The sequence below is a fragment of the Patagioenas fasciata genome, chromosome 3, assembly GCF_037038585.1.
Source record: "Patagioenas fasciata isolate bPatFas1 chromosome 3, bPatFas1.hap1, whole genome shotgun sequence".
Lineage (NCBI taxonomy): Eukaryota > Metazoa > Chordata > Aves > Columbiformes > Columbidae > Patagioenas > Patagioenas fasciata.
In genome coordinates, this window is record NC_092522.1 from 40,521,021 (window position 1) to 40,547,410 (window position 26,390).

At 36.5% G+C, this 26,390-nt stretch overlaps 1 protein-coding gene across 4 annotated transcripts in view; it reads left to right on the top strand.

Annotated features, from left to right (window-relative positions):
- Positions 1-26,390, top strand: part of STRN (striatin) — a 66,612-nt gene that overhangs the window by 15,889 nt on the left and 24,333 nt on the right. For all 4 annotated transcript variants that reach the window (XM_065833650.2, XM_065833651.2, XM_065833653.2 and 1 more), the window contains exons 3-7: positions 5,558-5,631; positions 8,757-8,835; positions 10,839-11,003; positions 21,968-22,103; positions 23,050-23,185. In XM_065833650.2, coding sequence (XP_065689722.1) covers positions 5,558-5,631; positions 8,757-8,835; positions 10,839-11,003; positions 21,968-22,103; positions 23,050-23,185 — 590 coding nt within the window. The remainder of the gene's footprint in view (positions 1-5,557; positions 5,632-8,756; positions 8,836-10,838; positions 11,004-21,967; positions 22,104-23,049; positions 23,186-26,390) is intronic.

Below are 26,390 nucleotides of genomic sequence, written 5' to 3' on the forward strand. Positions count from 1 at the left end.
TGATGCTTGTGAATGGTGTGTACTGGAGACAGCTATTTATAAGAGCTTGTAGTTTTAAACAGCAGTAGTATTTATGAGTTTCTGAAGAAACTGTCCTGTATTTCTGCTGGAAATGTCTCTCAGCAAGTATTCTTGGTTGATACTTAAAAAGAATGGCAACAAGCTGAGCTTGGAAACACTGCTGTCTTTCCCAGCATTTTCCTTAATCAGCCTTGGCCAGGTCAGGCAGTAGTCAGCTGGGATACTGGCTGTGTCCACTGGGACCTCAGAGCTGGGAAACGGGATCCTACAAGTTAGGAGGAGAACATTTCTGGTCAAGTTAGGGGAAGGGTGGTACAGGTGAGAGGCAGCAGGGAACCATTCCTGCCTTCTTTCATTTCTGCCGTGGCCTCCCAGCACACCAAATCTTTCTTAGCTTGATGAAATAAGTTATGACTAATGGCACAGAACATGAAATTGTGACCCAGAGTAATCTATGTTTGCAAGAAATGAGTGACATTGTTTCTCTTAGGCACATGATTTTATGAGCTGCTGTTCTGTACAGTGGGTGTTCAGCATTCTTTTGTCAACCAGATGTTTTCAAAGTTTACTATAAGTAAATAACTTTGGAAGCATTGTCATTGTTCTCTATTTCATGGCACTTACGTAATTTTATAGTGGGCAAGGTAGAAAATGAGTTTGCTTACTGATTATCATGCTTTTCTGACAAATCTAGTTTAATGTTTGGTCTTTTTGTTAGTAATTGTAAGATGACCTTTTTGTTGCACATATAGGAAGCCGTTATTTCTCCTGAAGAGTCATAATACACTAAATAGCAAAGAGCTTAGAAGGAGGTAGTTAATAGTTAAGCACTGTCATTTGTTTGACAGCAGTTTTGGTGTAGTTTTGCCAACATCCAGTAGATTGCAGTCTGAGGCTGTTCACAGTTGAGGGTTACTGTTTGTTACTTTATCAATACTTGCTCCACCACCAGTAAACTGCATTGTTTCCTCTGGATTTTCAGGACCCAGCTGAAATATAACACTGATTCTCTCAAGTACATGTCCTGTTTTATCTAGTCTAGCTCATTTCCTGCCTTAACATATTTTAACCAAAGAACTGGACTCCTGAGCCATGTCTCTAGAAACAGTTGATTTAATTTTATGTTGTTTTCTGCACTCATGTGTCTGATCAGTGTAAGGCTGGCGCCTTTTCCCCTGGGTAGAATATTGCCGTGCTGTTTCTGGCAGTCATTCTTGTTTATGTCTCTTGGTTTGGCGGCGGCTCCCAGATCTTCTATGGATGTTTTGGCAGACTCACTCAGCACAGCTGGATCAGATGCTTCAGGTCTGGTGACAGATATTTCCAAGAAATAATGGTCTTTTTTGACTGGGAGCAAACTTTTTTCTGTGTGAAGCATTCAGAAAAGTTTCTCTGCTCTCAGTCTTGGGAAATTTGAAAGGATGAAAGCGTTTAGCATTTTCCTAAGCAACTCTTGAAGTGTTATGGTAGCCATGCTGGATGTCTCCAAGCACCATTTGCACAGAAGGCACACAGTTTAAAGAAAATACTGCTGTTCAAAAAAGGAGAATTGCATAATGAAGTGCAGAAGCCAGAGCAGTGGTAATATTCATTTTTATCTGAGTAAGAGCACCTACCCTGCAACATAGTTTCATAGCCCCGGAATAGCTGTGTTTCAAATGACTTGAGGGCTAATTTTCAGATGGAAAATACCTTTTGTAAAGTTGTATCCTTCAGCTGGTTATTTTCAAGTAAATTTTCATTCTCTGCATATTGTTAATAATTCAGATGTAATTTTTGGAAGTTGAAGGAATATCATCCAAGTTGATCAAGTTTCAGATAATAAAGGCACATCTTTGTGATTTGTTTCCCTCCTTCTCCCCCAAAACCACTGTCCTTGTTTTTTGACTAGGTTATACAAAGGTTGGAGAAACTTTGGTTTTTCTTTGTACTTATTTACAGAAAAAATACATTTGCTCCTTTTTGTGATAGTAGTATCTCACTGTTGTGATGTGTGAACTAGAGTTCAATGTAAACTGCAGAGGGCCAGTTTAAAGCTGTTAATAAATGGACTGTATGATTTCTGAAAAAGCAGAGAAATTAAGCATGATGGGTGGGCAGGAGATATTCTGCTATTGTAGAAGTAGATTAAATATAAACATACTAATAGAATAAGCTATGTTCAAAATTTGTATAGAAAAGAATTAAAGTTTCTTTTATGCAAAGTTTCATCACCTTTGACTGCAGTATGTGTAAATGAATGGTCAAGACTCTCCGTTCTAGTCTTGGAGTCTGAATCATTGTGTTCCACCCTTTCCTTAATATGCTTTAGAAATAAGATTGTTTGTCTTCCATACCTGAGACATTTTCACCTGTACCATAGGAAAGTTTCTAATAATAAATCTCATACTTCCTGCATGAAAAAGTTTAGAAAATATTTTCCTTGATGCACTGTTAACTATATTGATTTTTTTAAAAAATATTCCTCTGAACTTTAGAAGCTGACCATAGCTGAAGGTGGGTTCACTGAGTCAAGCACTCTGACACTCATACTTCTGTTTCACATCTAACTGGTGTCTTGCTCAAATACCTGAATTTATACTAATTGATTCTAATTAATTCAGGTTTGAGCTTGGCATTGTGTTTTTGTGGTTTTTTTTGTCATTGTGTTCAGGCTAAGGTTTGTGGCTTTTTGTTTTTGACTTTCCCAGCAGTATTAAAAATAAGGATTGCTTTTTGGGATTGCTGTCTCTTCAATTGCCTGTCTTTGTTAGGGCATGATTCTTCTGCTGTATCTGCATTTCTGCTGGTCTCTGATTGTGATATACAAAGTTATATCTTCTGAAAGATGAAATCTTCATCCAGCTTGGCCTTAACATAGATGTAAGGGCCAGTGGTGTACAAGACTATGTAATCTTGGTTATCCTCTTGAAGTTAAGAAGAATAACAAAGGCTTTAAAAACTGTTGCATTATGAGAAGGAACCAGTTAAAAAACCTCCTATTAATATGTGGTACTAAGGTGGATAGAATGAATAATCTCACTTTGCTGAACTGATTTTTATAATGACTTTAATAAAGGTGGAAAAGTTCAATAAGAAGAAAGAAGAATATTTCAGTTGTTTTAAGAGGGAAAGAAATTTACAAAATGACCATACGCAGATGTAACAGATTGGAATAAGTATACTAAGAAATTTTTGAAAATGCACACTGAATTTTTGAAAAATGGATTTTGCAAAACAGGTGAGAGATCTGAGGAACAAAAAAAGCATAAAGAACGATCCTTTCAGTTAACCTAGTAAACATTTTGCTTTGGTTCTCAAAGTGAAAATTAACAAAACTTTAATAAGAAAATTAGTAAATGCGTGAAGGATAATGGAACTTATTATATAAGACCCATGAGGTAAAAGCAAATGCCTCATGCCACAAAACTAACTGCTCTCTGAAATTATTTGCAGAAATTTAGTAGAGCACAGTATAGGTCACTAATCCAGATTAAAATGAAGTATTAATATTTGCTCTCTTTTGATAAGTCAAATCAAAATAGATTAAACATTAGGGTCACTTGAATTGCTGACTGCATAAAACCTTGAAGTTTTTGACAAAGTGTAGTGTTTAAAGTTGGTGAGGTAGGTTAGTGACAGTAGATGATTTCTTATTTCTTGATTAACCATTACTTTTTATTAGTGATGGGAAGAACATGTATACATAGCATCAGTATTAAAAATAATGAAGTGCAAGTGTTTTACCAGGGTAACATCTCTCTGCTGGTGAGATGTAGGAAACAAATAGCTGGGGAAAGAAAGTTAAATATTTTGATTGAGCATCCAGCTTTAATTTTGTTCTATTCTTGGTTATTCTTTTCTGTACCAACCAAAATGTTTATCCTTCACTTATTGCTGTTAAGACATTTCAGGTTCATCCTTTCTCCTTTCCTTGCTGATTGCTGCTCAGCTGAGTTAGAACTTAGTGCTCTAGCTCTTGAGGAGGAGATCAGTGCCTTCATCTGTCTTTGTTGCTATGCCCAAGAAGCATTTCTTCACTCTGCACTTACCCTTCTTATCCAGAATTAAATTGAAGCTGAATTAATAGGAAACTAGTACTGTTGATACTGAAGCATAGGAACTCCCAAGCATTGCTTCCCTCAGCACCGTTTTGTTAGAAGTAATGAGTTTTCTTGATGACATGGGAAAAGGCAAAATGAAACAGTAATGTAATGAAGATGTCTGAGAAGCAGTCAAGAGGTACAGATAACTTGAAAACATTATCTACAGCCATTCTTAATACAGTCATTTGAGCTTAGTGAGACTTTCCTCATACAATTATGACCTGTCACACCCATTAATTTTTTTAAAAAACAAATGTTAAGTGGAAGAATTTCCTTGTGAGTAGTGAAGCTAATGAAGCCCATTTTCATGTTGGTGCACTTGAGGTGGTTTGGTGGTGTTTTTTTTGTGTGTGTAGCTCGTATCTTGCTGCCTTACACCGAGCTCTGTATATTTGCACTGAAACTCCGTATATGTGCGTGTGCTGGTTGCTCGTCCCTGTCCCGCCAGGCTGTGTGCCCAACATAGCCGGAATTCTTCCCTACCTTTCGTTCAGCGTAGAAACTAGTATATATGAGCGCTGCTTTTCTACCCAGTTTTAATTGTCTACAAAACTGCATAAGGAACCAGGGTTGAGTCATCTAAATTTTTGTGTTCGGCAGAAAACAATCACAGAAAGAAGTTACAGTGAGTATGATGAAAGGGGGGAACAGATAGCAAAACTAGCTAAGGCTCTCTTTGCCTCAGTTTCTTTGTTACTGTGTTATAAGACTACTCAAATGAATCTTTAATAACTTATATGTGGTGTACTGCTGTGGCATTATTTTGTGTGTTTAAAAGACACTGAAGCGTTTCAAACTAGAAAGCATTTCCCTTTTTCTTCTTGCTACTCTTATTGTCATTGAATAGCATGCTCTGTGGGGTTTATTACAATAGACTTCCTGTAGGCTAAATATTTTTGGAAGAGAAGTCTCCATTTTTGAACTTGGTCAAGTGGCAGATCTATAAGCTTTACGAGAAACCAGTGTAGATGGGCTGCTGTTAGTGCTAAATCTCATTTAGAACAGGTCTGAGGGCCTAGTGCCATTGGAAAGCACAGCATTTCAAAGAATAAAATGACGAAGTTTGCTTAATGGAGGTGGCAATATGAAATATGAAGTAGATGGCACTGAACTGACATAGATAGTAAAAATGTTTCATAGTGACAGATAAAAAAGAAAGGGGGAATGAGGAGGGAAACGAAGAGTAGCCCATATCTGCAGGCAAGGAACCTTCCTTGTAGCAAGACCATTTTGTAAGATCTGCAGTCTGCTGATCCTTGTGTTTCATCAGTATCACTTTGCAATTATGTGTCAACCTTGGAAAAAATAATTAAACAAAATTACATATCTGAAGTCCTGCTGAAATTGTTTTGTTCCTAACCTAGAAGAAAGGAGTGGCTTTTCAGGTGAAGACAGGTGACACGTGTTTAGAGAGAGCCTTTAAATGTGCTAGTAATTTTTTTTTCTTTCAGGGCTAAATATCACAAATTGAAATATGGCACAGAATTGAATCAGGGAGATATGAAGCCACCCAACTATGATTCTGGTAAGAATTTCCTATGAACACGTTTGTTACTGGCATAAAAGTTTAACTGTGGTTTGTGCAAATGCTGAAATGATAGTGTTGATAAAATAAGCCACTCAATGGAAGCAATGGGAATAGAGATAATTAATGAACTCTGTATTTAACTATTCTAAAATTAAAAATGAATGCTAATGCTCTGAAAGATTCTATTAATAAAAAAAATTAAGTTTGATTTTAAAAAAACCCAAACCAACAATCTGCTTCTGGATAGAATATTTTTTCTCTTCTTGAGTAATGTGTATGGATGTTTTAGAACAGGGCCATACTAGATTTATAGCTATAGAATCTTTTTATCTTTATATAATTCTTCTGAATAAGAAGTTAATCACAAAGGACTTGAAATGTATAGTACATAATTTCTTGTGCAATTACCTCAATGGTATTCCAGGAGAAAAATAATGAAAGTGCATATTAGACAAAAGTGAGAGTTTGAGAGTGGGGAATTTATTTACAAAAATGCAGTGATCATTGGAAAAGCATGCAACTCACTTCAGTGCTGTGCTGTGAGAGGACAGTTTGTGGTCTCTGGAAAGCTGATGTGTTTTTCTAGAAGGTGCATCTCTGACTTAACACAAATGGTTTTAAGCACTGAAGTTGAGGAATTAAGAATTTAAATTATTTCCTTTCATCTCTCTCTCTATCTACCTATCCTTTCAAGGGGTACAGAGATCTGGTTATAGGTCAAGCCCTTGAAAGGAGAAGTAACAGGTGATGATTTTTCTATCTCAGTCCCCTGATACTCCTACTACAGCTACAAAACTAGAACCACCTGTACATAAAGTAAGGATATAGAAAGTCTGCAGACCTCAGCTCTGTCACTTGATTGGTGGAAGGGATGGTCTGATTTACGGTCATGGTTAATTCTTATCTCATTGGATTCAGAAGGTCGTTAAAAAAACCTGAACAAACAAAAAATCCAACCCCGCACCAACTGACGAAACTTTACACTAGGTGTTTCTTTTCAAACATATAATGAATTTTTCAGACGTTTTATTTCACATTATTGTCAAGGTTATTTCCTTTACTAAAGAAATAGTTTAATTTGGGGTTGCTAAGTAGAAGACCCCAATCTGTATCTAGACCACTAGAAAACTTTGTCCTGATCATACCAAGATGCTAGATATCCTTGTTTTTTTAATTTCTCAGGATGCAGATAGAGCATGTTGCTCCAGTTTCCAGCTGAGGAATGTAGTGCAAGGCCTGGCTTGCCCAGCAGAGCTGTAGCCAGTGCGTTGCTTCTGTGAAGTGAACAGCAGTGCAATTTCCTTTGTTAAAAGTCGATTATCCTGATTTATCCCCTTGCTTTCTATATGTGTAGCTGTCAGAAATGTGCACCTTTATTCTGTATCAAACCTGGATTAATTGAAGATACACACTTAAAACAGAAACTTTGTTGTCATGCTCCTTTGGAGTTGTCTTTGATAAAAATTTACTTGTATGCCTGTGTCTTCACTCCCCTGCCCCCGTTTTTTCTGCCCATTCAGGAAAAAATATGGAAATGTCTCTAATAGTTCTTCCAAATGGGCCCTTGTTGTTTGTTTTCTCTCTATGGGGAGCCAGTGATACAGTTTAGAAGAAAGAGGTCAATCTCCTGATGAAGGGGGTTTTTTTTGTTTTGTTTTGTTTTGTTTTTTATACTGCTTGTGATATCTTCTGCTATTACTTGCTCATAATGCAAGTCCCTTAATTCTGATCTGTAAAGCGCTGTTACGGTGGTCATCAGTTTAGAGGAGACTAAGCAAAAGAGAATTCTTGCCTGTAGAGGTACTTAAGTGCCTTTGGAAGAAGGAGTTTTGCTTTCAAAAGGAGTTGTCAGACAGATTTGTCTCAGTCATGTTTTAATTCTTGCAGAGCGAGATTTGATAGTTGCGTATCGGGTCCAACTGTGTTCACTTGTAATCAAAAAATGATTGTGCAATTGATTATTTCCAATGGTTGCTGTTAAATGGATTTGTGAATTTGAGGTGGATAAAATTCATATGACTCTCCTTGCATGTGAATTCTGATTAGTCTTCGATAGCTTCTTTGGATAGGTGGTAGGTTTTTTTCTGTGTGGTGTTAATTCAGTTGTTTAAAGATCAATGACTTCCCGGTAAGGACAGCAGCTTTTCCACATCACATATCGAGTTACTCATACCACAGGTTTTTCTGGTTCTTAATTTTTGTTTACACAAGAAGATTGTTCATCCTTTGGTGTTTAGACCACAAGGATTTCCAGTTTTGTAGAGGCTTTTATAGATAATAAACCAAGATCTTTTATCTTGGGAAGCAAATATTTATGTATCTCCTGGAGGAGGGGAAAAAACCCCACCATCATGTAGCATGAAGCTATATATGGAATAAATGTGGAGCTGTTGGTTGCTAGCATTCAGATAGGTTTCTCATCAGAACAGCCACATAATTTTTTTTTTGTGGATTTTCCTGGAGTAGTACTGTTTCAGTATAAATTTATAGTTGTGGAAAATGTGCTTAAAATTTTTCAACAACTTTTCAGGTTAAAAAATAAACTACTCCTATTGTGGTTTTTTTTTTTTTTCTTTCCGCAAAACTAATGCATATATGGTTAATGTGTGTAGGTCTGTTGGTTTTGTGTTGTACGGTCAAATATTAAGGAAATCAGTTGAACAGTAAGTTGTAAATAGCTACCATGCTGCAGTTGTATTTGATAGTGTTAGCATTTAAAGATGTTTTTATTCAAACTTAAATTATAAGCAGCAAATATATTGGCAGGTTAATGCAAAAATTGAACTGCAGATTGTCTATGTCATTACGTTCCCTTAAAGGAAAAGGAGTAAGATGGGGCTTTTGGATGTGAGATGAAAGGGAAGGCACCAATGATTAATGGAACTTGCTGTCACACAGTAGGATGTACCTGACAATCTTCCTGTGCACGTAGTACTACAGTTACGTGCTATGTGCATTTTTGTCTCTCTTGATTGGTTATTGGCACTTTGAATCTTTTATTCTGTTATTAAACCATTCCTAATAATGTTAAAAAAATCACATTCATCTTTTAAAGTGGATGAGCATCTTTTTAAAAAGTAGGACAAGGAAAGAAATGTTTGTAATTAAATAATCTTTTCTAGATGAAGGGAATGAGACAGAGATTCAGCCACAACAGAACAGTCAGCTAATATGGAAACAAGGACGACAGCTGCTGAGACAGTAAGTGTTGAACAAAAATACTTGAATAATGAATGCAAGAGAAAGAATCTGGTAATGAAATGTGATGAGGGTGGTATTTGATTTTTTTTCTGTTAGTTTTTCTTTCAAGAAACATTAGTGTGTGTAATGAATTTCATTTAGTTTCTGCCCTACTTTTCCTAGGTTTTTGAAAAATTTTAATATTTCAGAAGTTCAGATGAGAAGCCTTGTCAAATCACAAGCACCTAATCTCCTTTGCTTTTCTCTCATTGAGTATAATATGACAATCTGCTTAGGAAAACAGTGGGTCATGGCACTTTGCAATTTCTTTTGCTATTAGAGAACAACACACGCAAGTAATTCTGTTAAGAGCTATGTAAAATAAAAATAACTGGTGTTTGAGTGGAATAACTTTTACTTTGGCCTGCTCTAGGTGCAAAAAAGACTACTATCCAGAAGGTTAGACTAGAAGTTTTCTAGTTCTCAGTTCATCTCAATAAAGCAAATGTCTGTTAATCTAAATCAGTTTTTGAATTGTGGTCATAATGAGTTAATTAATTTCCAAGGTATTTGGTCACATTTTTGTGGGGGTGTTTTGCCTTGGTTACAGCCTGTTGTTTAAATTGAAGAGGTCACTTAAAGACTTCTCATCAGAATGTCTCTGTCGGTTTTTTTTCATTCATTTGCTTGGTCCTGTATGCTGGTAGTTAGATTCTAGGGTCTTCTAATCAGCTAGCAAAACTAATTTCTAGTTTATTTTTGGTGTATTACATAGGATTAAATGAGCAGGAAGGGAGACAGTAAGGACAGTCTAGAGCTTATATTAAAGGACTTTTATCCAAGAAATCATACAAAGGTTAACTCTGTCTGCTAGATGGCTTGTACATGCTTTTCTTTTTCAAGAGTTCAAATCTTTACATGTATGTTGAATAAATATAAAGTGGTCTTGACTTGGATCAGTGATTTTGAAGACAAGTCATTCCTTCTCAGTGTGATTAATAAAGAAGTGACACAGTACTGAATATAGAGTGTGTATTGCTGGTGGACTCTGATTTGTGTAGTTGACTTGTTTGATTTTTGTATAGCCAACTATAAATATTTATCTCCTTATGTGGTTTAGTAGAGGATATTGTTAAATAGTTGGAGGAGAATCTTCTTGCAGAAAAATGCATGTCCTTCGTAGCAACTGTTACTATAAAATAGCATTTCCCCTCTTTAGGCTTCTCTAGAATATTGACCATTTAATCAATCCAGTGCTCTTGAGAAGACAGTGCTGTGGACTCCATATGCTAGAGGAAAGGACAGAGACCGATTTCTACTTTTTAAAAAATAATTATTTCCTCTCTACCCTCTACCTCCAAAGGCAACATGGTATATTGATGAAAGAGCCAACTTTAGACCTCGAGGTTTTCATACAAGCTAGACCAGGATTCTTGCTGCCCAGCCTTTATATGCAAGGCAAATAAATGTTTTGCAGATCCACTACAGAATAAGAAAAAGACAAGGCAGAGATTTTTATCAAACCTAGTGCATTATAAATAACAACTCTTGCTAGTAGCTACAGCTACAGATTTTGTTTTTATTCCCTGTTTTCTAGGCTTCTAAAAATGCTTACATAAGGAACATATCCGACACTTGTAAGGCTTCATGTGTAGTTTCTGTTTGTTGAAGAACAAAATGGCCATGTTATACATGCAACCGTGGTGATTTTTGTAAGGCAGTTGTAAATATTTTAAATAAAAGTTCTTTTCCATCCATTTTAGTAAATGAATGAATAACGTATTGTGTAACCTCTGACTGCTAGGCTATTTTTTTTTCCCCTCAGTGACTGTAGAGGCTGGTACTGCAAGAGGCGATCCCTCGGCAGCTGGTACAGGATCATTTATAAGCATGTTTCATTAGCACAGCACCCTACTTTGCTAAGCTAAGGGGCTGAAGATGAGTTGGGGGAGAAGTTTTCATTTACTGTTTTGAATAGTTGAGATGATGTGCATGGAAGATTAGCATGAGTTGTGTTCCTACAGGTATCTACAAGAAGTGGGCTACACCGACACAATATTGGATGTGAAGTCAAAACGAGTACGAGCTTTATTGGGCCTCTCAAGTGATGCTTCAGAGAAGGAAAACAGAAACCAAGAGCCAATGGTAAATGGCACAGAGGGGCAGATTAAAGAGAACGCGATGATGGGGTAAGCATCAGGATGACAATGTCATCTTTCTGCATAAATGCACTTAATGGTGTAGAACAAATTTTTGTTTATTGAGGTGATTTCAAAAATTTTCCCCTAGCTGGAGATTAGAGCAACTTTAACTAATTTTATTACATTAAGCAATCGGTATGGAAGTAACTCTTAAGATTTACAGGTGAAAAGCACCATAAGTTTTTTTTTTCAGTTGAAGGGCACCACAAAGTAAATCAAGCCTCTTTGAGAAACAATTCCGAATTGGCTAGAGGTCAGTGTTGTTTCAAGTTAACTGTTTATTTGTATTGCTGGAAATGTTACTGTATTGATTATAGGCTTTGCTCTTCTGATGTGTGCTGGCTATGACATGATAATCTATATGAGATGTAGGATTTTTTTGACTGGATCAGGAAAACAAATTCACTTGTTACATTCCTATTCCTCTTAAGTTTTTCGTTTTCCACTAATAGATAAACATGTAAATGTGGCTGAAATGTAGGGTATTAATTTGTGTCTTTCAATATTTATAGTACTATGAAAAGTCAATCAAGAAGTGTAAAAGCTTGTTGTGATTAATTTTACTTTTAAATAATGTTGAAAACATAAGAGTCTTTTTTTTTTCTTCTCTTTTTCATGCAGAGGTTTGTGTGTTTGTTTGGGGGTTTTTTGGGTTTTTTTTAAGAGTAAGTTAAATCTGAAACATAACAGTAGAGGTTTCAGTAAAAAAGTCTGCTTGGTTTTGCTTAAGATACTGTAGTTGCAAAACTTGAAAAATAATGAAAATGGTGCAGAATCGTTTGTCTGAACAATATATGAGGTAACTGTTCCCAGTAGTTTGCGCTATACTATGGAGCACAGCTTTCCTCAAAGATTCTCCCTTTTTTTTCCTTGTCTATACTGATGAGGCAAAATGCAAAGCCTTGTTTTCCTAAGGTCTAATACTCTTATATGATACATTCTGTCTTTTAAAAAGCATTTCTAAAATTTAATTATATCCAGCAGATAGCAACTTCAGGCCAACAAGTTACGTTAGGGTGGAAGTTCATTACTATGTAATTAAGTCTAATGCTGTGAGGTGGAAAATTTGAGTTTATGAGAAAACTCATGAGCTCCTAAAATATATTGTGCTGCTACATAGATGAAAAACCATGTCCTTTATGTACAGCAGCTTTGTTTTTGAAGAACAAGGAAAGCTTGATAGATTACAATAACAATTTTAGTTTGATTTATGGTGAAGGGGTCACTTTTGGGGGGAGGTAGGTAAATAAAGCTCCAATTATTACACTTCAAAATTTATTTAAATGTGTTTACTTTGGTTTTGAAGCAAATGGATACATTTGTAAGGTAGTTATTTGATGGATGAGATGGTTGGACAGTGGTTTCAATATAGCATTTTTGGATACATTTGCATTTATTTCCTATCTAGTTGCTTTCTGGGTAGATCTGTCATAGGTTTAACACTTTGTCATCTGTCCTATGGCTGAGGATATTCACTGCTGGAGAAAAGTGACTTCACTTCCGTTGTGGCTCTGCAAACTTGTCACCTGCAAGGCTGATCAGGCTTCAGGCTTTGACAGAGGGTTTTCATCTGGCTTGTGGTGCAGAAGGGGGCTGTTGGTATGAGATGCGTGATGGGCAAGAAGTGACTCCAGGATTTTTCAGGGAATTTTCCAGGGATCGTGTTCAACGTAGTCATGTCAGACTTCCTGGGTGATTTTGAGCTTGTGGATGTCAGCCGAGCTCTCCTTCACTGAGAGGAAAATGTTGGGTTTTTACAAAAATTCCTTGGTCTGTCTGAATACAGGGCTAATATTCAATGCTGTGATTCTTCTGGCCGTTTCAAATACGCTTTCAGAACATTTCTTTCATTTTTTCGTGCAGGAAGCATTCTGTGGCTTTCTTCTTGGTAGAGACTGCCTGTTATTTAACAACTATTTCATCTTGTGCTACTAGATACTGTGGCATGTGGCACTGTTCATCTCCTCCCAACTGCATCATCGTTTGCCTCTTGAGATTTCACAGTGCAGCTTTATGGCAGATGGGAAATTAGAAATGAGATGAAGTATTGTACTCAGCTCATACTTACCTGTTCCCTGCCTCATCTGCTGTCAGCGTTACTTGTTTTGTTGCTTTTTCTACCTGATTGTCAGAACTGGGAAAAATTTAGGTAGCTCAACTAAATTCTGGCCCACAGTCAAGGCAGGGGCACTCTTTGAAGCACCCTCACCAGTGCTAGGCCACTTACCAGGAGGACAAAAAGATTGGTAGTTCTTTAAGCAGCCTCTTGCTATTCCAAGAGTGGATGTAAAGTAAGAAGAGGATTGGGGCCACAGAAAGGTTGTGCATTTAGAAGGAACACGATGAAGAACTGTCTGCAGTTTGGTAGTGATAGAAGAGGAAAGTTACGGTGACAGACTGGAAGAACGAGGAGCCAAGCAAAGCCTTACTGCAATACGAGGAAGTTTAAGGACGTACGTGTGTGTTTGCCGGGACCACCAGACATTGAGACAGCTGCAAACCAAAATGCAGATGGAAGATGCTCTCTGGCTTTCTGGATACAGTGAAACTCTTTGTTGGAGAAATCGCTGCTATCACCACAAAAAGCTGTGGACTGCTCAAGCCAATGCAGTTTGGCAAATTTTGTGGTTCAAAACATTTAATGAACATTAATGTCAAATGTCTGCTAGTAAGTTTGAGGCTGGTGGTCAACCTGAAGATGTTTTAGTTACATTTCAAGAGCAGAGTACTGGACAAAATGTAATACAAGGAAACTAATCTAGTCTGACCTCAGTTAAAGTGAGGAAACACCGCCCATAGAACATTGGTTTGTTTGATCTTGGAAGAACTGCATGATATTGTGGACCCAGCTGAGAGTGCAGATTTTAAGTCTGGGAAGAATGTGAAAAGTGGAGTATGGGGATTGAAGAAAGAGAAAGTTTGTGGGTGAGAAACAATGGACACAAATCAGCAGAAGTTTGGAAAGAATGTGAGTGAATGTGATGAAGATAATGTACAATAAAGAGGAAAATGGCACAGTGAAAAACAGAAGGAAAATGGTCAAAATGATGTGTTTCAGGAACAGGAAAATAGAAGGCACATGAGCTTTAAATATCCTTAAAGATTTCTCCATGTAGCAATGTAAAAGAACAGATTGGCTAAACTGCCTTCTGTACAACTGAACACTCATGTGATGAATCCCAAAGAAAGCAAAAAATGGTATTTGATGCTTTTATGCTGCCATATGGTTGCCTCTTTAGGAGGAGAGACGGGTATCAAATAGGAAACAAAACTTCCTTTATCTTTTGACTAGTGTTTATTAGTAATCAATCAATGAAAGTGGTGGAGAACAAGACAAATTGGTATCAGTAAAATAATAGAAGAGCTGACATACTTCTCAGCACAGTCTGATTTTAACACGTTTTTTGTGTAGGCCCGTTAATGTGTATATAGTGATTATTGCTGCTACTCAGCCTGCTTTAGTAATACCTCTGATCTACCCGACTGTATTTCTGACAACAGCAGACACCCACACTTTTGTCCTTTCTTTTTTTTTTCTGAATACCTTTTGTTGTTGTAAGGATAAGCATTTTTGCTCTGACACGAGGGATGTGTGAACTGTATACTTTGTGGTGGGTAGGGAGGATATTTCTCTTCTGCTCAACTCACTACACCTTTTACAGATTTTAATGAGTTGTCTGTTATATCAGAGCTTGTCTGTTATACCAGTTATACCTACCTCAACAGCCAGAGTTCGGACACTCAGTGTTGTGATATTGACAGGAAGTTGAGCCTTTTTGTGGGAAATGCTGTTAGAATGTTTGGGGTGATTATTGTGATGTTGGTGCTATATGTAGAAGCATACAGTAGTTACCATAGTGCAAATACTGAAGACAATAATATTTGTATGCAGCAGACAATATGTAACTTGAATTCTGCTAAGCTCCGGTTGTTTTAGAAAATTGTCATTTGGTCCCTCCTATCCCTCAGCTTAATATTGTGTATCTTAAAGGGCTGCAGTTACATCAGAAGACTTCCCCCACCTCTTTGGTTATGTTTTTTTTCTTTTGGTACAATGATGAACAAACTACTGTTGTCTGAAAGCCTTGAAAAGCCAAATCAGTTTATTTCCTTACTTTTAACTGAAGTAGCCTCCGTCTTCGTGTTACTAGATGCTACATCTGTGGCCAAAGTTGTCGTCTTACATTGCCTATTTATTTGCTAATGTACAGATCCTCTTGAGAACTTTAGCACTCAAGACATCATGTGGATTTTGAATACACCCCGGAAGATTTTGATTCCATAAATGAAATGTTAATATGATAACATGAGATAATATAGTCCTGTTTCTACTTTTTTCATGGAATTTAAAAGGGAATCTGTTTTCAGTTTCTTCAGATCAGCTCACTTGCATTAAAAAAGATAAGTACCACTTGGCATGACCGGACTCAAAAATAGATACTAAAATAATAACTTTATAGTAATGGTTGAAATTCTTAACATCTGCAGTGAGAGGAATGGGTGCTTTTCCCGAACAAACTGAAACAGAGGTGAAAGCTGCCTGCAAATGTCACTTGTAGCCTTTAGAACATGAGAGTATTCAAGTATCTTTTTTGCAGTTATTACCTCATTTTTAATAGTTTTATCTTATTGACCTAAACAGTCAAATTAGTTTACCTTCTTGAAGGTGTGTATTTGGCTACCAATTGATATGAGTGGAAGCAAATATAATAAAGGAATAGAACTGGAAAGGAATGAAGGTATACCAAGCATTTGTATGTATATACACATATATATGGATGTGTATATACATTATAACAATATAGATAAATTATCTGAGTTCTTGTTAAGGACTTGATCATTAGAACTATATTTAAGTAGAAACTTTTAAAGAAGAATGATCCTGAATGATATATCAGTCTCTGTCTGAAACTGAGCTACTGTCCTTTGTTTTTATTGGACTGAATATGGCTTCCACTGTCTATACTTTACATGAACAAAAAAACATCACACCTAAAACATTGAGAGAAAATCTAAAGACCTTCTCAAAAATTAAACATTTTGAAGACCTTATCTTTCTGATGTACAACAAATCATTCCAATTTACACTTCAGTGAATGAATGTCTTTCTATACCAGAAGGCCTTGAGTAACTCTTTTGATCTCTAAATCCTATTAACACTGACCCCTGTAATGAAACTGCTGCATACTGGCTGATGAATGTTGTGTGTTGACTTGCTTATAAAATGGTTTATTTGGGGAAAATACCTCTGAATTTAACAACCTGAGGTAATATCTGCCATGAAAACGATTTCCTACACTAAAATATTGAATTACAAAAAGAAGAAAAAAAATCCAAAATCTATTTTTATTATTCCCTTTACTGCTGTTTTTTTCACCCTTTTCCCATTTGTCCCTGGCTCCATCTTGCAGTGACCTAACAAGTGTTTCCAAGGCACCTGATGTAGACCATACCTGGACACCTGCAACAGATGCATTGAAACAGAAAAAAAATAGGTAGATTCAAGTTTTGTGTGAGGAAAGTAGTACCAGTGGACCACTGTTTTCATTTCATTGGTACAGATCTATGGCTTAAGGGCTTGAGGGAAGCTTCTTGAAAATGTCACGTAAGACTCATGATACAGAAGGAATGGGGAGAAATACATGGAGAAGTTGTGCAGTGGGAGAGAAGCAAAGAGAGGGGGGATGGATGGAGAGATAACTCAGGAAAGTTACTTTGGTTCTTCAAACATGGATTTTATTTTATATTTTTGATCTTTAAAAAACTCGTTTATTTGACATATTATAGTTATCTGACTAGATTTGGCAAGAGAAGTTGCCTTTCCTTTTTAAATGGCATTCCTTCATTATTCCAATTTACATCCAAACCATTTTGTAAGTGTTGCTTACTAGTTGTAGTATGTTTTGCACTGGTTCTTGCACTGTGTGGTGTGAATTCATACAAGGTTTCAAAGGCTGTCTAGCCTGCCCCATGTTCCTTGTGTGTAAATTTTAAGTGTTCCATAGTTTTATTCTAGTTTGATGCTTTCTGTGCTTCATTATGAAAGATTTTGCACAGTGTTGAAGATTTCATGAACTGTTCCTTAAAGATAGTTGTCATAGAAAGGAATACATTTGAATTTGCATGTGTTTATTTACTGCATTCAGTTTGAAAGAGCTAAACTAGCCATGGTGAAAAGACTGTGTGAAAACATGAAATAACTAAATTCTGTGGAGAATTAATAAAACCCATGATCTTACAGTAGCTAATTTTGATAGCAGGAGGAAACTGAGCCAACAGAAAAGGCTGAAGAAACAGTATGTTGGAATAGCTCTTGAAATGCTGGGTCACAACAGGATTTTTCCTGTAGGGGCCCCCAGAAACGTTTCTCAGCCTAAGCTGAACTTGTGTTTATTTAACTTTATTATGGTGTTTCTTCCTGCTTCTGAATTTACCAATAAAATCTGGTTTTATGTAAGATAACTTGTGTATGTCTTGGATAAAACATCCCCCTGCTTGGCCTTGTGGTTGGGCAATTCATGGGAGAAGTTTATTAGGGTCTCCCTGGACATGACCACAGGCTCCCAAGAATTATTCTCAACAAAGGAGAAGATAATGGTAGAAATATTGAATGTGTTGGTTAGAAAAAAAAAAAAAACATGTCTGTAATGTAGCTTTAGTCTAAGCTAAACTTCACTTTGCAATATGAAATGTACTGAATCATGTTGGGAGTGGGAAAGGTGTGATCAATGTGCTGTTTTGGTTTCTCTGTAACAGCTTCTCCTTTCCTATAGGTTATGGTTTCTACGTGCCACTCAGTAAGAAATAGGATTTTTGTCAAGATCCTGAATATTGAATGTTGAGAGCCAAATGAGCACTATACTTTTTGTAAAGCTGCTAATATTTCAGTGTCAGGGTCAACTGGATTTTTACACAAAATACTTGCCTGGAGCTGTGTGACTGTAGGGCAGGAGATGGAGACTTGGCTGTATGGCCTGCGGAGACCAAGCGAGAGCCATGCTTACTTTAAGTAGTGCACGTGGAACAGCTAGGAATCATATTTGTCAGATTTCATGGAAAGAGATTATTATTATTATTATTATTTTTAGTCTTGAAGGGGCCAGGGAGTTAAGAGAAATCTGGATAATTAAACAACCTGTAAAATACAAGTTGGGATTAGATTCTTGAGGCAGTCACAGCTGCAGAAAATTCTGGCATTGTTTCCTGAGGAGAAAAATGTTAATGTGATTTCAGGTTTATATTGCTTTAAGGGAGGTAAGTACTTCAGTTACCAACCCACTTGTAACAGGAATTTTGTGTTTTAAACAGGAAAAAGTGTCTTATCTTTAGGGATCAGAAGTTCCTTATGGCAAGAGTAATATTCACAAAATCTGCATGCTGCCTGTCTGTTAGTAGTAATGTGGGAAACCCAGCAGCATTAATGTAGCTATATTTTCTGTTCTGGCACTACTTATTGTTCTTGTTATGTTTGTGACATCAGTTAGTCCTATTGTATCTAGTAATGTGCAGTCATGAATAGCAGGTAGTCTCTCTGCCCCAGAGACTTTCCTGTCTAATTGGATAAAGTTACTGGAGAGGAGAACGTAATGCACAGTTAATGGTACCTGATAGAAGATGCTATATTGGTAAAGTTTTATATATATATATATTTATTTGTTTGTTTGTTTGTTTGTTTGTTTGTTTTGTTAGGAAGTAGTAAGTCAATTGGGATGAAACCCTCAAGGACAGAGGGCCAGGTTAGGTGCTGGGGAGAAAACCATGCAAGGGTGCTGTTGCAGAGCACAGTTGAGGAAGGGGCAGTGGGAAACAGACTGAGAACAAGCAGCTGGGGAGCACAGGGTTGGGGAAGTCCTGACAAAATCTGTTTGCTCTGTGATCTCTGCTTTGGCAGCTTCTGTAGCTGCTCCTGCTGTCTGGAGTTTCTGGCTTGTTCCTCCCCAGCAGTTTTTCTTTAGACAGTATGACTGGGGAAGAAGGAAAAGACAACACCTAAGATCTTGCACTTTGAAAATTATGTTCTCCCTTGCATATGTGTTGATCCAGGATAGTCCAGTAAAGAGGAACTGTCCTTTTTGAGACCTTTTTGATTCTTTTGGTCTCCCTTTATTTGCAACAGGTTCTGAACATTGTCATAGTCTTGCCTTGCTCATGCCTGTAGTACCTACAGTTCATGCATCAGCCCCTGCCTGTGGAGCTCTGCCCTATTATTTCACCCACTATTTTTTTAAAAAATGTATTCTAGACTACAAAACACCTGGAAGGGTTGAGTTGTGTTTCTTTTTCTAAAATGGAGTTTAGAGTAATCATACTACCCTATCTCTGAATATATTTTTACCACTTCTACTTGTTTTGTTGCTTCGTGACTGACCCCATAAGAGAAATAAACAAACGGATGATAATGAAACAAGCAAACTTCAAATTGGATCAAATTACATAATATAAATTAGCTAAGGCTTGACATTTTCTTGAATATATTTCATGGTATTGCTCAGTGTTCATACTGACAGTAATATCTAAAATACATTATGTGTATGTGCTGCTAAAGGGTGAAAAATAGCTAAATTATTGAGTTAATTTTGACTTGACTGCTAAAGTGCGTTGGGGTACAATACAGCAAATCAACCTGTCTGTTAACTTGAAGCTTATTTTCCCTGTAGAACCTTTAAGTGATTTAAATATTCTGTAAATTCTGTCTGCTTTTTGTTTGTTTGTTAGTTTTGTGGGTTTTTTTATTTTTGGTGTTGTGTGGTTTTTTTTTTCTTATAAATTCTTTGCAAGTTGTGCCTTAGCACAGATGATCTTCAGTGGCACTATGCTGACTTTGTATATTTTTGTACAACGTAGGAGTTTTTAAATACATGATAAATGACTGTGTTTTCCAATGCGTGAGATACCTTTACCCCCCCCCCATTGAAATAGAGATATACAATTATGTGTATATCTTTTGCACTAAATTACTAAATTGCTAATATAGATCAGCAACCATAATGTTTTTACATGGCAGATTTTTACACAGCAAAATACAGAGGAAAAAGCAAATACAATTGTTGTCGGATGATTTAGTCCACTAAAAGTTGACCAGGACACAGAAAATTTGCTGAAAATCAAGAACTTAGTGAAGTGAAGCACATCATAAGTTTTGTCTTATCAAGATCTATATGTTGGAAACAGCGAAATAACAGTACCAAGGATTTCTATGAAAATACACATTATTACTACAGGTTCATGAGGTATTATAATCTGCAAAAGTAGTGATTACTTAAGGAAAAAGAAAAATATTACAGAGTACTTTCAGGTTTGCCATAGAAACAAAATACTGCAGGAAGCAAGGCAAATTGGAAGCATGTTTGAGATTGTTCTTATCCAAGATATGGGAAACTGGAAGGAATATTCTCAGTAAAACCAGTGACCATGAAAACATACTATACATCATGGTATATTATGCTACTGTATATATGGAATTTCTAGTGGCAAGTGAAATCTTTATTGGTATTTTGGGGATGTAGAAATAAGTGAATGCAGAAAGCGTAGCATAGCAAATTGTCTTAATGATATGCAGACATATTGGGGCTATGAAGAAGCCACTCCTGCTAATTGTTGTCATGTAAGCATAGAACTGCTTGGGCAGAGACTGTGTAGGGAAGGAAGTGTGCTGCTTGTCATGCCTTATTACACATCAGAGCTTTTGCTCTTGGATGTTTCCTGTAATAAACCTTTGAAGAGTGTTATAAGGGAACACTGGAATAAGTGGGTAAAGGATGGATAATCAGGTGTTCACACTGCAGAGAGTTTAAAAGGCTGTACTATATAGACTTTTTGGTTGATTGAACGTTTTAAAATGGGTCACAGCAGAAGCAAAATGCAGCACTAGTGAGGCACTTGCTGGTAGCACGGGTGACTGTGCAAGACACTGTAGAACTACAATTCCGAAATGATAGAGAGAGACTTCTATGGTTTCAGTGGTTGTGAAAATCAAGATGGAGTGCATTTAGTGATGGACTATGAAAAACAGACTACTGATTAAAGGTAAGAAAACAATAAAGATTGTCTTCACTGCTGTGAAGCCATATAAAGAATGCACAAGGTTTTACTGGAGTTAATCATTATAATTCAAACGGAATCATTTTTTTTTTCACCACTTTGAGTGATTTGTAATATTTGTATATATTTACATATATATATCTACATATAGTGCATCCTGTGCATAGAAAACATGGTACCTGTTGTTAATTTTAGGACAGCTTTAACTGTACTTTCATCAGAGTTTTAATTATGGTGGGACCTTCTTGGTTTCTTCCTGTTCAATATGACCACCCTTATGCTTCAGGTTCTGAGGCACTGCTTGAATTTGTGCCAGTGCAGTCATAATTTTACCCAGTCTTCCTTTATCTGTTTCCTTATTGTTTAATGTTAACATCTACATAAACATCAGTGGTATTTTCCTATTATATTGTTTTATAGTGGTAAATTTACCATGTCTCAAAAGTTAATGAATGATAAATGTAGAGTTTCATGTTTCCCAGCAAGGTGCGGAACATCAGAGGGCAGGAGCAAAGTTTTCCTGTACCCTGATGTGCATGTGGGAGAGCAGCTTATTAGCTGTAACTCATGTCCGTGTTGCTGAGGCTTTCAGTAATGATGTATTGGTATTGATGTTGCTTTTGGGTGCTCAGATGAGCGTTGCTTTAAAATGATTTTCAAATTAAAATCTGAAGTGTCTGTCCTGGTAATTGCAGCTGGATGAGGAATAATTGTTGGTTCTAATGAGTTTATGGATAATGTTTAGTTTTTTAACCCACAAACATTTTTACCTATAATGGTCCGTTTTTACCTATAGGCTTCTTTAAGTCTCATGTATTGCTGAATATTGATACAGAACAGACTGGTAATTGCAAAAGTGACTTTGTTATGATTTCTTTTTACTCATGATGATGGTTGTTGTTGTTGTTTAGGAAACCTGAATTGACTGACTCTGCCTCTCTGCTAGAGACCTTCAAGTTTCTTGAAAATGCAGCTGCGGACTTTAGCGATGAAGAGGATGAAGAAGATATTGAAGGAAGAGAGAAAACAATCATTGATAGCGCAACAGTGAGTGGAAAAAATAATTGAAAAAGTTACGAAGGACAGAAAAAGTGAGATTAATGAGATGCCTATATGCAAAGTATATGACTGTGTATGTACACGTGCAAATCATCAATGCATCTTTACGATGGTCTGTCCAAGCATGTGTGCATAAGAGGAATTATATATGTATTTCTGAGTCTGTACGTACAAGTTAAGCTTTGCCTTCTTTATTGCTTTAAGTTTGCAGTGACAGATTAAAAATTTTAGATTGTTTTTCTGCTATTCCACATTGCCTAATACTTTTGGTATATATCGGATGCTTTTTTTAAGGTAGCAGATGTCTTTTTTGACAATCTTCAGCTCAGTTCGAAGGTATTGTTTGTAATGTTTCATGTCAAAACTGCATTGTTTCTTGAATATTTATATACATGTGTTGATATTTAAAATTACCTGTAAAAAATTATCCATGCGACATACAGAACTGAAATACCACATTTCTCTTTAAATATCTTGTGGAAGGAAGAAAAAGTATAACTGGAAGAAACTCTATGTGATTAATAATTTTTTTTTATTCAGTCAAATACCTAAAATTCCCTCACAATCTATGCTTTGTTCTATGATTTGGTCATATGATCACATAAAATAGATACATACAGTCAGTACTCCATTTTATCCTTTTCAAAATTAATATTTATTCAATGAGTTGTGTTTCCTAGGTCAGTGTAGATTCATTATCAAATGATTGGTTGTTGGTTGTCACAGGAAGAAAGTTCTATAGTAAATTTCATCTTGACTTAGAAATTTGAACAAAGTCTGTATGCTTATTCTGGATAGCTTATGAGTATATACTTTTCTGTTTCTTCTTCACCTTCCTGTTAGGATTTTGCGTAGAAGACAAGACAGTACTGCTCAGTATAAAGATGTGCGTGTAACTTAATTCAGCTTTTTTCTCTCCTTCCTGACCGTTCAGATTGTAAGGAAAAGAGTGCTGTCTGACAGCAGTGAAGACAGAGATACAGAAGAAGCTTTGAAGGAGTTCGACTTTTTGATTACCTCAGATGAAGGTGATGGGGATTCAAGAAGTTCAGGAGATGGAACAGACTGGGGTAAGAAAATCTAATGGATTGTACCAGGAGGAAAAAAATATGCTAAGAATATATTGTGAGTGGTTGATGGAGATTTTTGTCACTATCACGGCACATATTGAGTATTCCTGCAGTAAATAATTGGCACACTGAAGTCCTCTGGACAAAATATTCTCATTTTTCTGTGTGCTGCTTTAATGTAAGGATTCTTCAAGGTTTATGCTTCCGGTCATTGTCTTTTTCCTTTAATAGTAAGGCAGAGAGAATTTGAATTTTATAAGTGGAATTTCAATATGTTTTTCCAATGACCCTTGCTAATGAAGAGCTCTGATAAAGGTGTATTTCACAATTATGACGTTAGAGTTATTTCATCTTTGCTTTCTCTCACTTTGATAGACAGAATAATGCGAGTCATAAAGACTGAAGTAGTTGTACTTTTATTGTGTGTTAGCAATTTGGGCAATATGAACTACTCACTTGCTCAAGTTTTCTTTAATAATTTAGCAGAAGAACATATCTTTAAGCCCCCTAGCCGTAGAGAGACATTTCACAAACTTGTCTGTCCTTTGAGGTTCATGTACTGCAACCCAGAATGCCAGCGTGCACTTACCTTGATGTAATTACTCTGCATAAACCCACTGTGTATGTAAGAGAAGAAGGAAGAGACTGGTTAATTATCTTTATGGGGGGTTTTTACCTCCTTAAGCTGCTCTGGACACAGAGGGAGCTACGGAAAGTGAATGGGAAATAATTGAGCTTTATAATGGAACTGAAAGCTTGACAGACAAATAAGCCATGGTAGTTGTGGCTCTCACGTGAGCAACAGCTCAGAGATACTGTATTTCACTGAAGCCATGTCCAGCTCCTGGTTGGACTCCAAAGTATTGTTCACTGTGGTGTAGTCTCTCTTCTTAAGAGGATGTATCTCAGTATTGTTAGATACAGCAGTCAGTGTTCTGCTCACCTAACAAATTTAGGAATTTTACTCATTTTTGTGAAAGATATTAGATTATTCTGATGCTTCTATTTAGTATTAAAATTTTATCCATTTATGCTTGATAAGTGTAGCTATTGCTTGTGTCACCAAAAAGTTAGTATGCCAACGGGAGCTTTTTTGTTCTCAAGTTCACACTTCTGGTTTATTTTTACTTTCATTGATGACAGCTGACTACAAATGAGCAAAAGTCTAACGTTAAAAATAAATTGTCATGGAAAGTAGTAGTTTCATTTCTAGAAATATTAAGGGTTTTTTGAGGTACAGACATTCATGTTTTTCAAATACTTGTTTCACAACCTGTGTCTTTTATGGTGACTCTTTATGAGAATAAGCTTCTTCAAGGAACTGCCATTACGAATGTCTTCCGTTAATTTAAGTGAAACTGTTACATGTAGTGTAGAAGGGTGATGTTGTGTAGTGAGGATAGAAGCAAATAGAGGAGGTCCTTACTTCATTTTGTGTCCCAGGCTTTAGTGATCAGTTACAGTAATCTGTTGAATCCATTTGGCTGGAACGGTCCTCAGGAGCGTTCAGGTAATTTTTAAGCTATAAAGCACTTGCACACTAGTAGTTCAGGATCCACTTGTGAAGTTGAACAGAACCTGTGGGACATGCAGGAAGCATCTGAGACAGTGTGTAGAAAATTAGTGTATTAAGTATTTCCCTGGAAACAGTAGAATCTTATACAAATGTACCTAAACTTTTTGCTGGAGGAGAGCAAAAAATCCTGTCTAGCCAGGGAGAAAAAGCACAAATAAAACTTATAACATGGTCCCAGAAAAAATATATACTTGTTTCTCTCAAACATGGTTTTCTCTTTCCTTTTTTGAGTTCTTCATGCAATTTTTGATCATCAGTAGTACTTAATTGGGCATAAGTATTAAGAGGACATGACTTAGCCCACAGACTTTTTAGAGTCTCTTTTCAGCTTATTAATACCTATTTATTTTCATAGCTGCTGCAAAAAGACTAATGCCTCAAGAATCTGGGTCTTGAATTAATCTGTCACTTTTGACTATAGGATCAGGACTGGAGGCTTCACAGGACTGAGAGATCATCTAGTCCAAACTCCTGCTCAGGTCCATTTCCAGCAGGTTACTTTGGCTGCCTTCTGGTCAAGTTTTTAATATTTTCCAAGAAAGGAGTTCCCATAAACTCTCAGGGGCAGTATTCTGGTATTTGGTGTTCCTGTGCTAAAAAGTATTTTGTCCTTCTGTGCTGCAAGGCCAAGCAAAGTCTGTGTTCTCTACACCGTCCCGGTAGGTAGTTGTAAGCAACACTAAGATGTTGCTTTCACCATCACTGAGTGCTCACAGTGGTCTCAACTGCTCCTTGTAGCTCCTCTGCTCCAGTTGCCTTAACCATCCTGGCTGATCCTCTGGACTTGCTCTGCTGGGTCCTGGGCATTACACTTAAAATTTTTCCCAGTATAAGAAATATTATACTGGATACAGTACTCAAGGTGTGGTCAGAGGGGAATAGTCACTTCCCTCAGGCTACGTTCTTGTTTATGCAGCCCAGGTGATGGTTGATTGCCTTTACTGCAAGAGGGTACGTCTGACTCCTGGTCAGTTTGGTGTTGATAGAGGATCCTTAGGTCTTTTTCAGCATAGTTAATTTCTAACAAGTCAGTCCCAATAACAACCCATGTTAGTTTTTGTATCCAATCATAGTAACTCCTTCAGGTTGTGATTGATAGTGTTGTGCTTCCTCTACAGATATTTAATGCCCTTTCTCCATATTAGTCTGAGGATAAGTGTATTATTGTTTGTATTTTTAAAAGTTTAGAATAGTTTATTGATGTAGAAAGAAAACTTGAACTGAAAGGAATTAATTTTTAAATAATAAGGTTGAGATTTTAATGAGGAAAACAGAGCAAAAATATAATGTAATTAAAAAAATTGTAGCTGTAATGGTCATGAAAATAAATATATATCAGGAAAAGCTGCACTACCTCCCTTCTCTCACAAATTATTTTTCTAAGCTGCCTCAGTACATTCTTTCCATATATGGAAAAAAGGACTTAGAGATTCGAACTCGTGTAACATGTTCTGTCCAAAATCTCCAAATACCATACTATTGGAGGAATGCTTCTTCTCTGTATCATGTCACAGGGGAAACAATTTGAGAGAGATGTTTTAAAAAAAAAAAAAAAAAAAAGAGATATTTTTGTCACAGGTATGCTGAAATGTTTTGTGTATTTTTTCAAAGATTAGTAACTCAGTAACT